We start from the raw sequence: 18,430 nt of genomic DNA on the forward strand, positions 1-18,430 counted from the left end.
AAAACAAATTTCTTATAAACATTTGGTATAGCTATTTTGATATTTCAAAAGTTGATATAGTTGATACATGCATGTGTTGCTTGCATTCCAGGCATTTAGATATGTAAACTGAAGGCAGTTTGCTGATATGGTTTTTATATCTATTAAAATCTTCCACAGTGAATTGTGCCCAGTGTTAGTGAAATGTCAAGCAATGGTCACAATCTCTGAACACAAGATAAGACATGGATTTGCTTTTATTGATTGCTTTTAATTCGCATGTTTGCCAACAAAGCTTACCTTAAATTATTGGTTACATTGTTACCATGGTTACAATCAGTTGTTTATAGCAACAGCTCTGGGTGTTCAACTGAATTGCTTGCAAGATTGTTGAAAATATTAAATGAGTCATATTTTGAAAAACTACTTATAATTTTTTCATGAAAAGGATGGAATATGTTAGTAGTTGTTTTTTTTTTGTCTCTATAGTTATACTCTTCTACTATCAAATCTGTTTTAATTGTATTAATTTTTTTTCAAGTGACACTTTCATGCACACTTTCATATGAACAAAGAATGTGCAATAAGCATTATACCTGTATATGTACACAGAATTTAGTTAATCAGCAATCGCATGCACTTTCAGATTGAATGAAAAAAAGGAAATAAATAAAAAGAAATTTGAAATGAAGATTTTAAAAATGAAACATTAAAAAAATTATGATAGGATGTTGACATAGTTAAATATAGCCATGATACATATAAATCAACACCTCAAACATAGACAAACATATGTCAGCCAAGAAAAAGAAATATATATGTTTTATTTCATACAAAGTAAATGCAGTATATAGTCTTTAGTATTTTTGATCAAAGCACCTTATGAGTATGTCTGTTTCATCAGTCATCGTTTCAAAAATTCCCACATCATATTTATGAAGAACATCTCTATATTTTTTCTGATTTGTTTTAGCCCCAGTCAGATGGATTTTTAAGTAGTCAAAAGGTAAGTTAACCTAGCAATACATAGCCCGCACCCACTTTAATTTACTCTTTTGTTTGGTGTTTCTTAACTTAATGACCCAAGTAAGATGTGTCTATAACTGATCTAATGCCTGCTTAACCTAGCTGTTGACATACTGATCTAGTTATTTACATTAACTTATCTGGCGGATTTTCAAATGCATAGTTGAATATAATTACGCAAAATATCTAAAAATAGATGATAAATGGTTGAATCTAAAAATCAATTTTGAAAAAGATTAATGTTTGATCTAGTCTTTGTGTGTCAAGTTAACACTGCACTGAGGAATCTTATCTGCTTTATGTTTCTAACACACCTTTTGCTTGCTCATTGTGTCTTCCAGTGTTGATGTTTGTATACTGACTCTTGTGATCTGTGCTGACATTAGTGTGTGCCTGTCAGTGAGCATGCTTTCTAATTGCTTTTATATTGAATTGAGTTAATTTATTATTGTAGTTCATATTAACATTGAGTTGATAATGTGTCTGCATAGTTTAACAAGTTATATGTGAAATAAAGTGTTTTTTTTTTCAATTAACATTAAAAAAACGTAATATTTATAATTGTGATATAAGTAGAAGTGAAATAGTCAGAGCATGTTCCATTATCCTCCATTTAGTTAAAGTTAAATGAAAGCTCTGTAAAATGATATCTTTGGGTATTTATTTTATCCGTAATATTTTTCTGTTTGGGTATTAACATCTTATTCTTTACCGCACATCAAAGAAGGATTATTTTAGAATTGCAGTTTTACAGCTTATTTAAGGCCTCATTCCCATCCCCATCTCATCTACGTAGATCGATCCAACTCTGCAAGGAATATCACTGAGTGCAATCAGCTTAACTGATTGACACGCCTCCTCATTGCACTGAGTAGAATACAGAAAAGCTGGTGATTATATAGAGTACTTTGGAAACAAGAGGAGGCCTGTCACTGATAAATTTAACTACATTCAGCAAGAGTCCTCCAGGAGTTGTGTAGATCTAGACTTACACTGATGGTGCTAATGGGAATGGGGTCTAAAATTCACTTCATAGCATATATACTGTATTTAAGTCTTGCTTATGTTGCTTTGAGAAGACATTTAAAAAGATTTTCCAATGTTTAAAGCTAAAAAGTGTGGGAGCTTTAAAATTTTTGTGTTCCTAGAATAAAAGCATGAAATGTTTTATAATTGGTTTCTGTAACAGATATATGTAAAGTCAGTGATATTAACATATGTCAGACATTTGTAAACAAAGGTACAAGAGCTGCAGGATCTTAAGAACAGACGGTCCAGGTTGCGTGCCTCTCAGTATCTGGAAGAAAAGATGCTGCTAGGAGACCTAGAGTATCTAGAAAGACATCAGCTGTCTCCAAAACTATCTCAGTTACAACCTTCCACAGAGCTCAGGGATCTGCAGAGGGAGGTAGGAAAGTATAAAATATTGTTTTAAAAAATTTCAGGAAAAAATCATTTTCCAAACGATTTCAGAAAAGGCCTATTTATGTGAAGAGTTACACCTTACTGTAAGCATTTAGCTTTGAGAGGTCCTACCATGTAATTACTTTCACAGCTTTGTTTCCTACTGTATGGATTGAAGTTCTACCATGCATTGCTTTAATAAAGTAAAAATATGGTAGACAATGAACAGTTTGTTATTGAGTGGAAACTGCTGTAGTATTCAATGCTGTGCTGTGTTTCTTACTTAATTTGTTGTGCTATTAAGGTGTTAAGCTCTCAAAACAGAAAAGTATAGACAGAATGTATGAGATACAATGCTCGATGAAAAAAGACCTGAATTTGAGTTGTATTTTTATTGACTAATGATCTGTAGTTGGAAAATTTTTTGAGAGTTTACTTTTGTTCTTTTCAGTATGCAGTGTTGAGGGAGAAAGAAAACAAATTAAAAGAAGACATTAATCAGCTTGAGGTGGGATTAAATCATTTCCCTATAAATCAAAGTTCATCTTTCACGCCTTCCAACTATGCACTGCATGATGTAAGTTGTACTCTGCTGACACCTGGTGGCTTACTAACAAATCACTTCTGCAGTAGAGGATATGTTCTTGCTTCTTTATAAAACTGTTCTTGTAATGCACCAGTTTGCATTATCTGTGTGAATATCAGGGACCGTTCATATGAAAAATCTATTTTCTAAAAATCTATTTTCTATTCACGGTATCTTGTGATCATGGTCTGTGTCCTGAATACCCCGCGGCGTAATTACTGGCAGCGCGACCCAGTTACTTCCAAAGTTGTAATTAATTCTCAGCTGCACTCGGAGTGATCACATGATACCACGAATATAATATAGATTTTTAGAAAATAGATTTTTCATATGAACGGTCCCTTAGTCACTAAGTACAAAGCACTTATATGTCTGACATAATACCAGGACTGGTCACTAGTATATTGGTGTTAAGATAATTTTCTGTTTAGTGTGCATGTAGCATTAACTGTTAGATAGTTAATTAACATCATCATTTAAACTTTTTTGAACCACTTGTTGTTATTTATCTTTGATATTTGCATTGTGGGATGACTTTTTTTTTGTGTGTGTATGTGTAAGCAGTTGTGTGTGCATGGGCACACACACACACACACACACACACACACACACGCACGCACACACACACACACACACACACACACACACACACACACACACATATCATCTATTCTAGAGTTACATAATTATTCTTTTAAGATATTAAAATATCTCTGGTAATTCACTCTAGGAGAATTTTCCACATTTCTACTTGTATAGTATGATTGTCCTAAATTTCTGTGTTTAATTATGGTCAAGATCACTGTGATAATTTTGTGATATACCGTATGTTATGTTTGCATATTGTAAGAAATATTGAATCTATGTATGTGCAGAAATGTCAAATGAGAATGGGTTTTCAAATATGTGTTTTAAAGCATGCTCACTGAACTGTGGTATTACTCAATTGTGAAACAGTAAGAAAATAATGTTGGATTCTTTATTTGAAGTTTTGTTTTGAAATCATGTTTCAAATTCAAAATTCATTACCTTTTGCTACTATGGTGAAGCCTTTATTTAGTGTTTTACCCAGTTTGAAATAAGTTGGATATATCTGTAGAGCCCTAGGAACCACTTGCGTGATGCCCATCAGCGCCAGATACGTCTACTGGCAGAAGATCATGGGAAACAACTGGCAGACATTAAAGCAAGGAACAGTGACTTAGAGAGACAGAAAGAAGGTAAGGAGTTTATGCTGTCCTAGAGAGGCAGAAATTTTTTTTTGAAAATTTACACTGAACTTGATTCAAAAGGAAAAAAAAGAAAAGTAAGGATTCAAACACATTTATTACCTGTTTTAGTGTGTGTACGTAATACTATGTATTTGTCAATACAATACATGACTTCTTTCAGACATCAGGCGAAGGTTGGAAGAATTGGGCAGGAAGAATAACATCCGACCTCAGGCTCCTCAAGTTGACATGACACAGAAATTGATAAGTGAACTGAAAGCTCAAGAAGACAAAAATCAGAAAACTCTCCAGGAACTAAAAAGACAGCTCAGTGAAATACATAAATCTGGGTATGTATTATGTATGGGTTTGATTTATTTTTATCATTGATTAAAAAAAACTTGGATGATCTGTCACTAGCTTTAACCCTTTCATTCCAGAAAAGAAATTATTTGAGATGTTGTTTGTAAAATGTGCTTAATGTGGCTAATTAGATCCTCTCTCATAATGCTTTTGTAGATCTTGTGTTTAATGAACACAGCTTTTCTTTTCTTGTGCACCCCTATGTCAGTACATGGATCCCAGTCCAAAATATGCTTGTATGATGTCAAACAGGAAGCAAGCTTCCACTGCATTTATCAGTCAACCTTCATGCAGCTAGTGTGTTCTTGCTTTTCTTTCCCCCAAAGTAGTGAAATTGTAGAAAACGAGGAGGCAGATCCTGTATTCTACAGTAAGAGCTTAGTGCCACAGGGAGCTTTATCTTTATATCACCTGGATCCAGATTCCAAGCAGAAGTTTCTGGAGTCCCAGCAACAGTCCCAACATTATCTTCAACAGCTCCAAGTAAATTACCAACCTGAGGAACAACAAGAGAACTCTTTATTTCAACGGTATTATCCTGTACATGGTGGTGCTAATGGCCATGGTGCCACACAAATGGCGCCACCAGTCACAGTGGAAAGACAGGCTGGTGTCAATGCTAGCAGATCTCAGGTGCCCAGCATGCTGAGGCTGTGGCTAGAATCCATTGAGAACAGGTTACAGACAGAGAGAGAAAACACAAAGGCCATGGCATGGTACACTGGGCATACATTCTCAGCTTCTTGCTTTCACTGACAACCTGCTGTTTGCATTTTGTGGTTGTGCATGATTTTGTCTTGTTTGTTGTTTGTCTGTCAGAATCAATAAGTTCCCCCCTATCATGTTATTTGCTTTTTGCTTGATTGCATTGTTTGATTTTAGATTTTATATTTTGATTCCTGTTCAGCATTCCAAGTGTTCTGTTTCCTACCTGCTAATGCCAGCCTTGTGACAGCATGTCTTATTGTTGTCTTATAATAATTATAGTCTTATAATGGTTTAATGCAATTACCTTTCATAAAAAATATATTTAGTTCTTTGCAAATAATTTTCAAGTTTTGGTATGTATATTGTATACAAATCTTTCACAGTGATGATCTTTAGTGGTGCCATTTTTTAGATTTCTTTGCTTAATACATATATCTTAAAGTGTGACATATTTTTCATATCCTGCCCTCATTCTAAATGTGTTCCACCTGCTGTAGGTACAGTCCCCGGGGCCAAGGTAACAAGTTCCAACCTGTCAACATTCCTTATTATGGAAATTCTTTGATGGCAGAAATTGGGTACGTGAGAGTGGGTAAAGTATCCAAATTCCCTGTTGCTGTCATGATAATATACAGGGCATTAACCAATGTTAATTCCCTTGTTTTTTATTGTTACTTACTGTCAACTGTAATTCGTTGAAATTTGATGTTTTTTCTTATTCAAAATTATGCAGAGTCATATTTAATTTTGTAAAATATTTTTAAGAACAATATTTGATACATAACAGGCCTGTAGAGTTCATTATCATAGTAAACAGTGTCTGTTTTGCAGAGCTATGCGGCAGGCCTACTTGCAGAGTGGTGGCAATGACCCAGCAGTTCTGGCTCAGATGGCTGACATGCAGGCAGAGGCTCAGGCTCTGGAGGAACAGCACTCCCGCAGCAGAGAAGCCAGTAAACCAAAGACCAAACCAAGTGAGTTTTATTTTGTTCATTAGCTGCTGCTGTTTCTGCAACTACTACTAGTAATTATACACATGTAGATCTAACCTGACTAATGGTTGCATTTTTGCCTGTTTTGTAATTTTGTTGCGTGCCATAGCATTTATGATTTTTTTTTTATGATGTACCTCATCATGGATATTACTGCACTGCATTGGCAGCAGAATAGTCATGGTGTGACAACTCAACAATTAGATATAAAACTGCATGCTCAGAATATAAAACAGTAATGGCATCATATGTGTTCACTAAATTCCAGTTTTACTGCATGGTAAATGTTAGAATTGTCATTATGTGGAAGTGGTTTGTGGTCCAGTAGAATAACTGCATGTTTGTTGTAGAAAAAGACAATGATAGCCTAACAGAGCAACTGCTGGCTTTTGACCTTGAAAATCAGCGACTCCAGCGTGAACTCCTGTTGCTACAGCAACAAAACTTGGCCAGCCAGAGAAGAAAGAGGCACAGTGATGATGAAGGTGAAATACTGGCAACTATTTTTGTTTTACATATTTAACAGCATGTGCACAAGACCTTATATGTCTGGAAGAACTAAACACCCTAGTCATAAATGCACTTTCAACTTTCTAAGATTTGGTTGTCAAATCAAAAATCAAATAGTTTTGTTACTTTCCTTTGTTATTTTGTTTTGTATGTTAAGTGACAGATTTATTAATTTTACATTGCTCTTAAACCGTGATAACATAAACAAGAATAACAAGTGTTTCCAAAAATAATTTGACCATAGGTTATCCTAAATAAGCAAGAACAAATAAACTAATGAATTTCCCCCCAATTTTTCTCTCAGATGAACTGGACAGGGAACTGAAACGCCTCCAGAAGGAACACCTCCGTAAGATGACTCAGCTGCAGCAGGAGATGGAGCTGTACAAGCACCAGGCTCTATTGGACAGGATGAAAAAGGAGATCAGCCCAGACTACCCCAGTAGACAGCCACCTACCCCTAGCAGAAACCCTCCCAGTCCTAGGAGGCAGCCCACACCTCTCCACACCTACCAACCTCAGCCAGTATACCCCAAGTATGAGATGCCTCCAGCCAAGGCAAGTTGAAGTGAATTTGTTGACATCGGTTTTCCTATGTTTTCCCAGTTGTGTTAACATCTACCAGCACATACCAGTAATGTCAGCAAAGCTGTGTTGTTTGTATTTTTGATTTCAGAAATATTTTGGTTCAAATTATTTTATGTCATCAATTGAAAGACAAATTTGCAAAAAGGGTCTGCTTTTTATTTACTAATGCTTTTATCAAATATTTATGTATGTGTGAACTGATTGCCTTTATTGTCACCTAATTTGGTTAAATTATTTCATGTTTAAAGAGAGAAAAGAAAAAATATTTCTTTCATTTGTCAAGTTGCATTCAATCCATGATAACATTTAAGCATTTGACATTTAGAAAAATTTGACTTGTTGTTTGTCAAAAGCCCCACATGAAACTATTCAAGGAGGAACCAGTGTTGTTCTGGCTTATTTCTGATGAAGTTCCACAGTGTGTGCTTGTTGAAATGTCAAGCCATTTTTTGTGACATTTGGACATTTTAATTGCTGTAATCCATGGAGACAGAAGAAGTCCTGATATGTGCAGTGAAGTTTTCCAGGAATAATACAGAATTCTGTTTTTTTTCTTTTTTTTTTTTTTTTTGAGATTTTAATTCTTAAACACATTGGATTAGTGCCCTTATTATATGAAATACAAATGCTATGGAGAAATAGTTATGAGATTAGATAATTATATGTAGTATCCAACTTAAATAACTGTAGTCTATGGTGATCTTAGGATAGAATACAGTATCTTAGGTCCCATAAATATTTGATTTAGTCTTATGAATTCTCACAGCTTGTGTCATCTGAAGAACATTTTCTGCATTCACACGTTGCATCAAACACCTCTGCGGTAGGATCTGGGTGGTCAGGGTGACAGTGGGTCAAGGTCACAGTGCGCGGCGTCTTGGTTTTGTACGTGCACACATAATGCTCGCTAATCTTAAATGGCGTTCCTATCTCTCCATACTGAAATTGAAGATGGAAGATCTATTAACTGGGTGGAAAGCTACATCAATTGTATGTGGCCACAATTTATATGGCACATTAAGCTTTGGATTAATGGAAGGTATTTGAACATAATTGATTGTAATGGTGACTGATGACCATAGAGTGGGATAAACCTACATAGCCCAGGCTGCCAGGAGGAAAATAGCTAAAGCAATAGTGAAAGTGAATGGGATGGATTTTGGAAAATTATGGTATGGTCTGAAGCTGATACAAATTTTTAAATAGTTGAAATGCCTTTGACATTTTCTCTTCAATTAAAATTGGTTTTTGAATTCAATGATATTTGACAATTGCTATTATTTGCTGATTTAATTTCCATTAAATTACAGCATAGTTATTATTAGTACCACCAGCGTATACGCTGGCGGTACTCATGGTTTTAGTCCCGACCCGTCTCGTACAGCTCCGCCGGCTCCGCCGGCTCCTGCGGCTCCGCCGGCTCCTGCGGCTCCGCAGTCGGGCGCCGGAAACAAGTCACCGTTACCGCTTCTCCTCCTAGACCGCCAGGACCTGTGTCCCCATCTCTTGGATTTAGGTCACATATAATCTCAACTTGAACACCCTGTTTTTTTTATCTCTGTCGGTGCATTGGCCTGGGCGTGACACTTGTTGAAACGCACCCTTGTCAAAATTTTTGAAAATTCAAGGCTAAATATCTCCCAAACCAAAGGAATTATGGGAAAAATTACTACAGAAGTCTGACCGAAACTCATATGTGGAGATTCCAAATATGCCCTTGGATTTGACTTTTGACCTTTTTTTCAAGGTCAAACAAGCCAAAATTGTCTAAAAAATGGGAATTTTCTGCAAAAAAATATTTGTTTGTGCTATTTTTTGGAAACTATACAGATCTAAGCTCTCCTGTTACAGTGAGGGGTTACAATTGGGGACTCCTTTCATCTTTGGGAGTTTGGGGTCAATCGGTGCATTTTCACGGGAGAAGCAGCCATTAGATCCCGAAACTGAAAACTTGTTTTTATTCTGGAATGGTAAATGCCAGAAACCTTTTGTTCATCGCATTTTGTAGAACTTGTCAAGTGCAATACTGGAGGTGGTGTCCATTTTTTTGTTTTCGATATGGTTTAGGCATTGCGCTATATCAAAAATTACAACATTGCAATATTCAGTGGGGAAAATGATAAATATTCCAAAATTAGCAGAGATATGCCCATAGTTACTATTGAACTTGAGTAAGAAGTCATATACTGGTAATCTAACTGTGACCTTGAAATTGACCTTTGACCTACATTTCATGATGAACTGCACTTTGAAGTTTTCTGATCTTTATATCTCCAAAACTGGCAAAGATACGCCCATAGTTACTATTGAACTTGAATAGGAAGTTATATACTGTTAATCTAACTGTGACCTTTAAATTGACATTTGACCTACTTTTCACCATGAACTGAACTTTGCAAATTTTCCAGCCCTTATATCTCCAAAACTGGCAGAGATACACCCATAGTTACTGTTAAACATGAATAGGAAGTCATATACTGGCATTCTTATTGTGACCTAGAAATTGACCTTTGACCTACTTTTCAACATGAACTGAACTTTGCAAATTTTCTATCCCTTATATCTCGAAAACTGGCAGAGATAGGTCCAAAGTTACTATTGAACTTGAATAGAAAGTCATAAACTGGCAATCTTACTGTGACCTTGAAATTGACCTTTGACCTACTATTTATGTTGAACTGCACTTTGCATGTTTCCTGGCCTTCATATCTCCAACATTGGTAAAGAAATGCCCATAGCTACTATTGAACCTTTATAGGAAGTCATATACTGTGGCCTTGAAATTGACCTTTGACCTACCTTTTTACCACAAAGTGAACTCTGCATATTTTCGTGCCCTTCATATCTTCAAAACTAGCAGAGATCTGCTCAGTGTTGTCCCTAGGTTTTCTCTTTTGTCAGCATACCGGTATATGCAATACTGATAATGCATTTCAAGGAAAACCAATAGGCCTATTGTCTAGAAAATCACAGGAGTGATCAGTGTTAGGAAAATATAGGTCAATTTGAACATCTCCTTGATTGGACCATTTTAACTGTTATGTTTTTTTGATTTTTTTTTTTTTTTTTTTTTTTTTTTTGTGCATATTTTGAGAACTCTTGTTTATTGCATTTTATAGAGCTTGTCAAGCACAAGACTGGTGGTGGTGTCCAATTTTTTTTTATTATTTTTTTTGGGGGGGTGTCCTTACGAATGTGCTTACTCCAGCTGGTGGTACAATATCCAGAGGCGGTATCGCCTCTCTGATCCTCTAGTTTTCTCTTAAACTCATTCTTGTATTTTTTCTGACGATAACTGAAACCTATGGTATTTGTTCCATAACTCTGGTTCACAACCTCTATTTCCCTCTTTCTCTCTTGCACCAGTTCAAAGGTGTGTTTGTGCACATGTGTTGGTGTATGTGTGTGTGTGTGTACTCACTTCGTATGACTGACATCTCCCACAGCAAGCATAGACTGTGACTTCATCATAACAGTGCAGTTCCTCCCCAGTGTCTGGGTCCTGGTAAGGTTTGTTAATGGTGTAGGTGTATTCTGTCTCTAGGCAGGATAGCACATTCCCTGGATTACATCCTATCACCGTCTTCATAGGAACACACAGGACTAACACAGCTACTAGAAGGCAGTGGAAGGAGATCATCCTGGAATGTAGGATAGAGATGTTTGGTCCTTGGCTGTTTAGATAACAGAAGGTTGTTTATATTGTGATATCATCTATCAGTATTTTTTTGTTTGTTTGTATGAGTTTAAAAATTCATAACATGAACGGTTATGCCTGAACCAAAAGATTGATGAACTGCCTAATGAAAACAAATTGCTTGAAAAGAAGACTTATCTGTTCATGGAATTGGTCCAGATATCAACCTGAATTATGTTGTCATTTGTCTCTGTATATGTTGTTGTTAGTTGTCATTTTGTTTTGTATGCAGTATACTATTTTGCATTTTCGTGTTCCAGCTTTGTTGTTGTATTCTTCTCTCTCTCCTCCCCATTTTTGATTCAGAAAATTAATAAATGAAACAAAAAAGAAACACACAAAATGAGTGTACTGTCATACAGCCAAAGATACCTGGATTCAGCAATGTTACTGTTCACACTGGGACCTAATGTGGGAAAAGTGGGAAAAGTGACTTCACCTTGTAACCAGGTGAATCCAAATGACCGTAATGGTGCAAATTTTTGCAAATTTAGTGATGAGCAGTCTGGCTCTATATCTTCTAAGTTAGTCTGGGTATGAACAGATATTAATATAACAGCCTAGTTTAATGATAATTAAAAATATGATAGATCTGTTTGACTTTGAAATATGGTTGAGTTCTAAAGCAGTAATTAAAAAAAGATCAACTTGGCAGTTTTTTAGCTTATGGCAGAGTAAAGGCTTGATTTTTGTGGGGTGAAGGTAGTTAATATGACCTTGGTGTAAATTTATAATCTGTTTTTTTTACTTTTTCAAAAAAAAAAAAAAAATGAAATAAGGCCAATATTAAGTTAAAAGTAAGTAGTATTACTTACCTGTTTCTTGTAAAATTCAGCTAACTTACAGGCTTGGTGCATGAAAAAGGTTATAGTGTGAAATTTAAATGTCAAACAGAAAAACTATTGCCTTTTGTTGAACCATGAAGAGAAGGCTTCCAGTATGTGACTTCCTGCCCTGGTAGAAATTGATTCCCTGAAAAATTGATGCAAAAATCAGCCATCTTTTATCTATTGACCAGCCATGGTTTGGTCCAGAGTAGGTGTGGTGGCAGACTATATCAGGAGAAAGTTGATAAATTAACAGCTTTCTGAGGGTGGATTGCACAAATAGACTTCAGAGATTAAAGCGATTAGTTTGGCATGTGGGAGACACGTCCAGAGGCCCTAAGTTTAGTGCTCAGGGTGAGAAGCTTTTAATGAACAGCCATTATACTGGAGCCATAATGTGACAGATATGGGAATTAAGACAAACTGTGATGAATGGCTAGCTTAGACTTATTCGCTACAGCTTTTTTATCATCAGTGTGCATTGCATGGATTTTGTGAGAAATGAACGTTTCTTTTGATTTTCCCTTGTTTGTTATTTTCTCTCTCTCTTTTGTATTTAATTTTTTTCTTTCTGCCACAGACATATGCATGCACATACACTCTCTCTCATGCACTTATGCTGGTACACCAAAAGCACACACACACACACAAACCCTTTTCACTTTAGTATAAACTTTCAATTTATTTGCCTGCCACAATAATCCAGATTAAGATTAGTGAGATCATTTTCCACAGTTGATAACATATCCAAAAATACAATTATTAAAGAGATGAGTGGTATTCTTAACCTATTAATACCACCTCTTGTTGGCAATGTTAAGTTTGGTCTAACAGTTTGAAGGCTTACTTTGATTGTGATTCAAACAGTGACATTTCCCAAGTGGTATTAGTGTTCACTCCAGTGGTTTATACATAGAACCACCAACAAGGATTTGCACATTAGAAAGGGACTTTATTTCAGTGTTAGTATTTGTAGGTGTGGGAGTGTGTTGTTTTTGTGTTATCTTAGACTGTAGAATATAATATTGCACTTTAGATGAAAACAAATTAATGGTATGTAATATATAAAAAGACATGCACTTGAACTATGTTATGAAAATATTTTAACTTGCTGATATATAATTTTCAAATTGATGTAGTGAGGTTATAATTACCTGATCTGAAATATCTTTGTGACAGAAATGATAGACTGTATATATATATATATATATATATAGACTGTGTATATATATATATATATATATATATATATATATATATATATATATATATATATATATATATATATATATATATATATATATATATATGTATATTTTTTTTTACTTTTAGAGCTTCCACTCTCATAGGTCAGGTTATGAGGAGGCAGAAATCCCAGCTCTGCTCCAGAAGAGGCACATGGCCCCTGTCAGTAACACCATGGTGGACTCTGACCCCCTCTCACCAGCTCCTTATGATCCTCAGTATGTACACACAGTGAACTTATTCTAAAATATAAGGTAGTAGGTGAAAGGCTGTGGATATTTGTATATAATGTGATGGTGTTTTATTCAGACTACCAACTAACTTAACAGGTTGGGTACAGTGTTTAATGGAATGTATTATGTACTGAATAAACTTATAATGTGCATGTACACAGTTTAGCTATCACCTGCATCTGTTGTCGTCATCGGTGTGCACTTTCATTGATAACACAATAAGTAAAAAACCATATAACCTCTATTGTATCTTTTCTTTTAAAGAATAGTCATTAGTATCTCTGACTTTTATACTTGTCAGATGACTAAACATCTTTTTCCTAGGGCTGGCTTTGTTGTGTTCTATGACTACGTGTTGGGTTTGGAGCCATCCTTGAAGAGCTGCCGTTTGATAGTGGGTCTGTACAGTACCATGGCAGACATGGAGCCCTCCATCCTGCCCACTGTGTACTGTGAGCCACCCCAGGGCTCCACCAGCTACATGCAGGCAGCCAGTGTGGCAGTTGTGGGGACAAAGCAGCCAGTGCCTAAGTAAGCAAGCCTTAAAGTCAGACACACTGTCATTTTTAATGCCTTGGAATAATTCTATTTTTGTGGCAAATAAATACAGGTCCCATCATTGTAGGACAATCTAGTTTATCTATTCTGTCTCTTGAATGGCTGCAGTGGATCCTAGATGGCAGCATCATACACTAAACCCATATTGTGAGATGGCAGTACAAAGCAAATTTGAAAATGTCTATTTATTTACACTGTTCTCTCTGTATCGAGCCCTTTTAATTTACCTGCCCTTTATATCATCACTGGATTCCAGCTGCCCTCCCAGCCTTGACATGAGTATTGTGGTGGAGATGCAGGTCTCGGGAGGCATGGGCTCACATAACGACTCCCGTAAACTGGTGTCCAGAGCCTGGACCAAGGTGGACTTGTTTGATGACAGCATGCGTGTCCAGAGTGGACGGTGGAAGGTGCCATTCAGAGTTCTTCCTGTGAGACAACATGTTCAGACCAGTGAGCTGAACACTATTCCACAGGTATGGGTATTGTTTGCTGTTTTTTCAGTGCTTCAAAATTTGGCAGAATTTGCTAGTTTAAAAGGCACAGTATGGGCTGAAGGGTCATATATTTTAATTTATGTTTATGAGGTAGTTTCAATTTTCACGTAAAAATAGAAAATGTAAAACTACACTATGTACCACAAATAACAAGAAACCAGGGACATATGTCAAGTTTTAACATCTGGAGTGAGCAAATGTACATGATGATGAAAAGGAGTTATATTAATATGACATGCTACATGTGTGAATTAACATACTTTTATTATTGTGTGAAAATAGAAATACTCCATGTGTAAAATGAAAATTAACACCAGAATGTATCCAGGTCTAAGGTTATATTATTTTAACTAATGATGTGTACTATTTCAGTATGGAGTAGCAGAGCTGTACCTAAGGATAGTGAATGCCAGAGATGCTGCCAGCCAGGCCATGGTCAGTGTCACCACACAGAACAGTTATCTCTACAGATACCCTCCACAGGTAATTTACATGGGGTGATGCCTTACCTGATCTTGTTTCCTAAGCACAGTTTTAGTCCCTAGTTATTTCATACGCTTACACCTGTACAATGTATTAGTCTGCTGCATACTGTCTCTTCTTATTTAATTGACCATTGGCAAAAAGAGTTGGAGTTGAGGGTTTTTGTCTTAAACACTTGCTGTTTTTTTATGATTTTCACCTTTAATAGTGAATATAGCTAAAACCTTTTATGTCAGTGTGATACACTACTATTTGCTATTATAACCTGAGGGAGATAGAAATATTTTCCCTTTCTGTTTTCATTTTCAGCGTGCCTCTTACCAAGCTTACCCTGTAGCCTCTAGAACTTCCTCTCAGACCACATTTCTTTCCTTGAATGAGGTATTAACTCTGGTGTCTGCTGTATCATTTAACCTGTTGTGTCATGGGAGCTTTCTAACCCCTGTTAATAGCAGCAAAGTTATCACCATACGTACTCTGCCATATTGCCTTAATGAAATATTAATTTTCATAACCTCTGCAGAACAATTTACTTGTTAGTGCTAACGCTGGTTCATCTAAATTGATGTCCCTATTTGCAAACCTATTTAAAATAAAGATGCAGCATAAGTAAACCACCCTTTATGTAGCAAAGAAACTAAATATTTTCAATGTAAGGCATGTTATTATTACTACTGTATGTTTGGTTGCATGGATATTAAGATTTCAATCACATATCCCAGGACCTGTGTTGGCATGGTGGTCATTCGGCTTTAAATTGTTTTAATCAATTGTAAAAAAATTAATATCTTAGTGTAACTTTATTTTTAATAATGGCACTTAAACAGCATGTTATGCTTTATATTATAGTCTAACAAGCATGTTATATTTTATTTTCTTCCAGGCATCTCGCTTGCACCAGCCTCCCCACTTTGTCCCTCCTCCCCCCACCCTGTCCCCCCCTCAGTCCCCCTCTGAATCCAGGTACAACCAAACCTCTCCTGAAAACAGGTAGGAGCTGCCTTCTACTGCACTTCTCTATATCTGAAGTATTTTAGATTTATCACAAATTTTTTTATCACAATTTATCATATATATTTTTTTATGATTAATTATTTTATGAATCATATTAGAAATCAATTTATCATATATTTTTTATGATTAATTAGTACCACCAGCGTGTACGCTGGCAGTACTCATGGTTTTAGTCCCGACCCGTCTCGTACAGCTCCGCCGGCTCCGCCGGCTCCGCCGGCTCCGCCGGCTCCTGCGGCTCCGCAGGATGACGTGGGATACGAGTCACCGTTACCGCTTCTCCTCCTAGACCGCAAGGACCTGTGTCCCCATCTCTTGGATTTAGGTCACATATAATCTCAACTTGAACCCCCAGGTTTTTTTGTCTCAGTTGGTGCATTGACCTGGGCGTGACGCTCGTTGAAATGCACCCTTGTCAAAAATTTTGAAAATTCAATGCTAAATATCTCCCAAACCGATGGAATTATGGGAAAAATTACAACAGATGGCTGACCAAAAGTCATATGTGAGGATTTCAAATATGCCCTTGGATTTGACCTTTGACCTTTATTTCAAGGTCAAACAGGCCAAAATTTTCTAAAAATGGGAATTTTTTGCGAGAAAATTTTTATTTCAGCCGATATTTAGAAACGAAACATATCTTACCTATAATATTATGGGCAGGTGTTACCCTTAGGGTCATCTTTCATTTTCGTGAGTTTGGGGTCAATCGGTGCATTTTCATGGTAGTAGCGGCCATTAGATGCCGAAACTGAAAATTCTCTCTAATTCTGGAACCGTTAATGCTAGAGACCTCTTGTTTTTTGCATTTTGTAGAACTTGTCAAGGGCAGCACTGGGGGTGGTGTCCATTTTTTTTGTTTTTGATACGGCTTAGGCATTGCACTAATCAAAAAGTTCAACATCCAAAATTCAGTGGTGAAAATAAAATGTGAATTACTCAAAAATTAGCAGAGATAAGCCCTTAGTTACTATTGAACTTGAATAGGAAGTCATATACTGATAATCTAACTGTGACCTTGAAATTGACCTTTGACCTACTTTTCACCATGAACTGAACTTTGCAAAAATTATCTCCCTTATATCTCGAAAACTGGCAGAGATACACCCATAGTTACTATTGAACCTGAACAGGAAGTCATATACTGGCAATCTAACTGTGACCTTGAAATTAACCTTTGACCTACTTTTTATGATGAACTATACTTTGCATGTTTTCTGGCCTCTTTATCTCCAAAATTAGCAAGGAGATACCCATAGTTACTATTTAACTTGAATAGGAAATCATATACCATGAACTGACCTTTGCATATTTTCTTGCCCCTCATATCTTCAAAACTAGCAGAGATATGCTCAGTGTTGCCCTTACGTTTTCTCTTTTGTCAGCATATATGCAACACTGATAACACATTTCAAGGAAAACCAATAAGCCTATTGTCTAGAAAATCACAGGAGTGATCAATGTTAGGAAAATACAGGCCAATTGGAAAATCCGCTTGATTGGACCATTTTTATGTTATGTTTTTTCTTTCTTTTTTTTTTTTTTTGCATATTTTGAAAATTCTTGTTTATTGCATAGAGCTTGTCAAGGACAAGACTGGTTGTGGTGTCCCTTTTTTTTATTTTTTTTTTGGGGGGGGGGTGGTTCCATTCGAATGCGCTTACTCCAGCTGGTGGTACAATATCCGGAGGCGGTATCGCCTCTCTGATCCTCTAGTTATTTTATGAGTCAAATTAGAAATCAAATTCTGTGTGTGTTTTACATCATTTTAGTCATGCAGATATCAATATCTGAGAGGACAGTTTGTTTATACTGTGCTTTGAAAATACTTATATGTGTAATTGATATCCACTGGAGTAACCTTTGTTACAGTAACTATAGTCAAAAATAGAACAAGACAGGTGATATCCAAGAATGTTACCATTTGAACATAACAAATGGGCTTTTGTAAAGTTTTTCTGAACTGATGTGGTGTTAAGGGATGTAGTAGAGAAACAGATAAAAGCATAGAAACACCACCCTGTTCTCATATGTTGTTTTTAAAAAATAAAACATACTTCCCAAAAGGCCAATGAAATACAGAGATTAAGTGCAGTGTCCACCGGATGATGCTGTAATGCCATATTTTGGGGAAAAAATACCATCTTCGGTTTTGGGTTTTCTCTATAACCAAGACATCTATTCAAGTGATTCAAATGGCATCATAAAGCTGGGTGAAAGCACTACTGAAGGATGCCAGGGAATTGTCTTAAACTTTTTCCTTCTGATTTTATTGTCTTTTACGTTAAATTACCCCATATTTCAATGGGTTATTCACTTCAAAAGACAATAACTTTCAAACAAACAGTTTCCTTCAGAATCCCTGATATCTATCTGTAGTCCACATTCTCCACAACAATTAGTATAATTTTCATAACAACCGGTTGCTTAGTTAGGTAGTTAAACTTGAAACAGATTCACTTATCTGGTCAACCTGGAAAGCTGTTGAAACAGCTGAAACATTCACAGG

At 36.1% G+C, this 18,430-nt stretch overlaps 2 protein-coding genes across 9 annotated transcripts in view; one reads left to right on the forward strand and one right to left on the reverse strand.

The window, feature by feature from the left end:
- LOC106167978 (uncharacterized) overlaps positions 1-18,430 on the forward strand; it is a 41,676-nt gene that overhangs the window by 1,924 nt on the left and 21,322 nt on the right. For 2 of the 7 annotated variants that reach the window (XR_015333347.1, XM_087007791.1), the window contains exons 3-18: positions 953-985; positions 2,246-2,413; positions 2,861-2,986; positions 4,095-4,215; positions 4,388-4,556; positions 4,899-5,285; positions 5,775-5,855; positions 6,109-6,251; positions 6,620-6,754; positions 7,084-7,337; positions 13,224-13,354; positions 13,694-13,900; positions 14,184-14,403; positions 14,797-14,907; positions 15,217-15,288; positions 15,791-15,897. Coding sequence is in view for 6 of the 7 variants with exons in the window: in XM_087007791.1 (XP_086863917.1) it covers positions 953-985; positions 2,246-2,413; positions 2,861-2,986; positions 4,095-4,215; positions 4,388-4,556; positions 4,899-5,285; positions 5,775-5,855; positions 6,109-6,251; positions 6,620-6,754; positions 7,084-7,337; positions 13,224-13,354; positions 13,694-13,900; positions 14,184-14,403; positions 14,797-14,907; positions 15,217-15,288; positions 15,791-15,897 (2,465 nt within the window). In the remaining variant the exon portion in view is untranslated. The remainder of the gene's footprint in view (positions 1-952; positions 986-2,245; positions 2,414-2,860; positions 2,987-4,094; positions 4,216-4,387; positions 4,557-4,898; positions 5,286-5,774; positions 5,856-6,108; positions 6,252-6,619; positions 6,755-7,083; positions 7,338-13,223; positions 13,355-13,693; positions 13,901-14,183; positions 14,404-14,796; positions 14,908-15,216; positions 15,289-15,790; positions 15,898-18,430) is intronic. The other 5 variants (XM_087007803.1, XM_087007808.1, XM_087007816.1 and 2 more) reach the window with 5 other exon arrangements.
- LOC106181070 (thyrostimulin beta-5 subunit) lies at positions 7,518-12,106 on the reverse strand. Of its 2 annotated transcripts, XM_087007939.1 has the most exons (3): positions 11,880-12,106; positions 10,789-11,008; positions 7,518-8,306 (listed from the first exon to the last, which is right to left on the reverse strand). In XM_087007939.1, exons 2-3 carry the CDS (start codon positions 11,005-11,007, stop codon positions 8,118-8,120), a joined length of 408 nt encoding a protein of 135 aa, XP_086864065.1. In that variant the 5' UTR covers position 11,008; positions 11,880-12,106; the 3' UTR covers positions 7,518-8,117. The 2 variants fall into 2 exon arrangements, with proteins under 2 accessions (XP_086864065.1, XP_013420784.1); XM_013565330.3 differs by lacking the exon at positions 11,880-12,106 and having other exon boundaries at positions 10,789-11,414.

Source organism: Lingula anatina, chromosome 1, assembly GCF_051362555.1.
Source record: "Lingula anatina isolate TDL-2025a chromosome 1, LinAna3.0, whole genome shotgun sequence".
Taxonomy (NCBI): Eukaryota; Metazoa; Brachiopoda; class Lingulata; order Lingulida; family Lingulidae; genus Lingula; species Lingula anatina.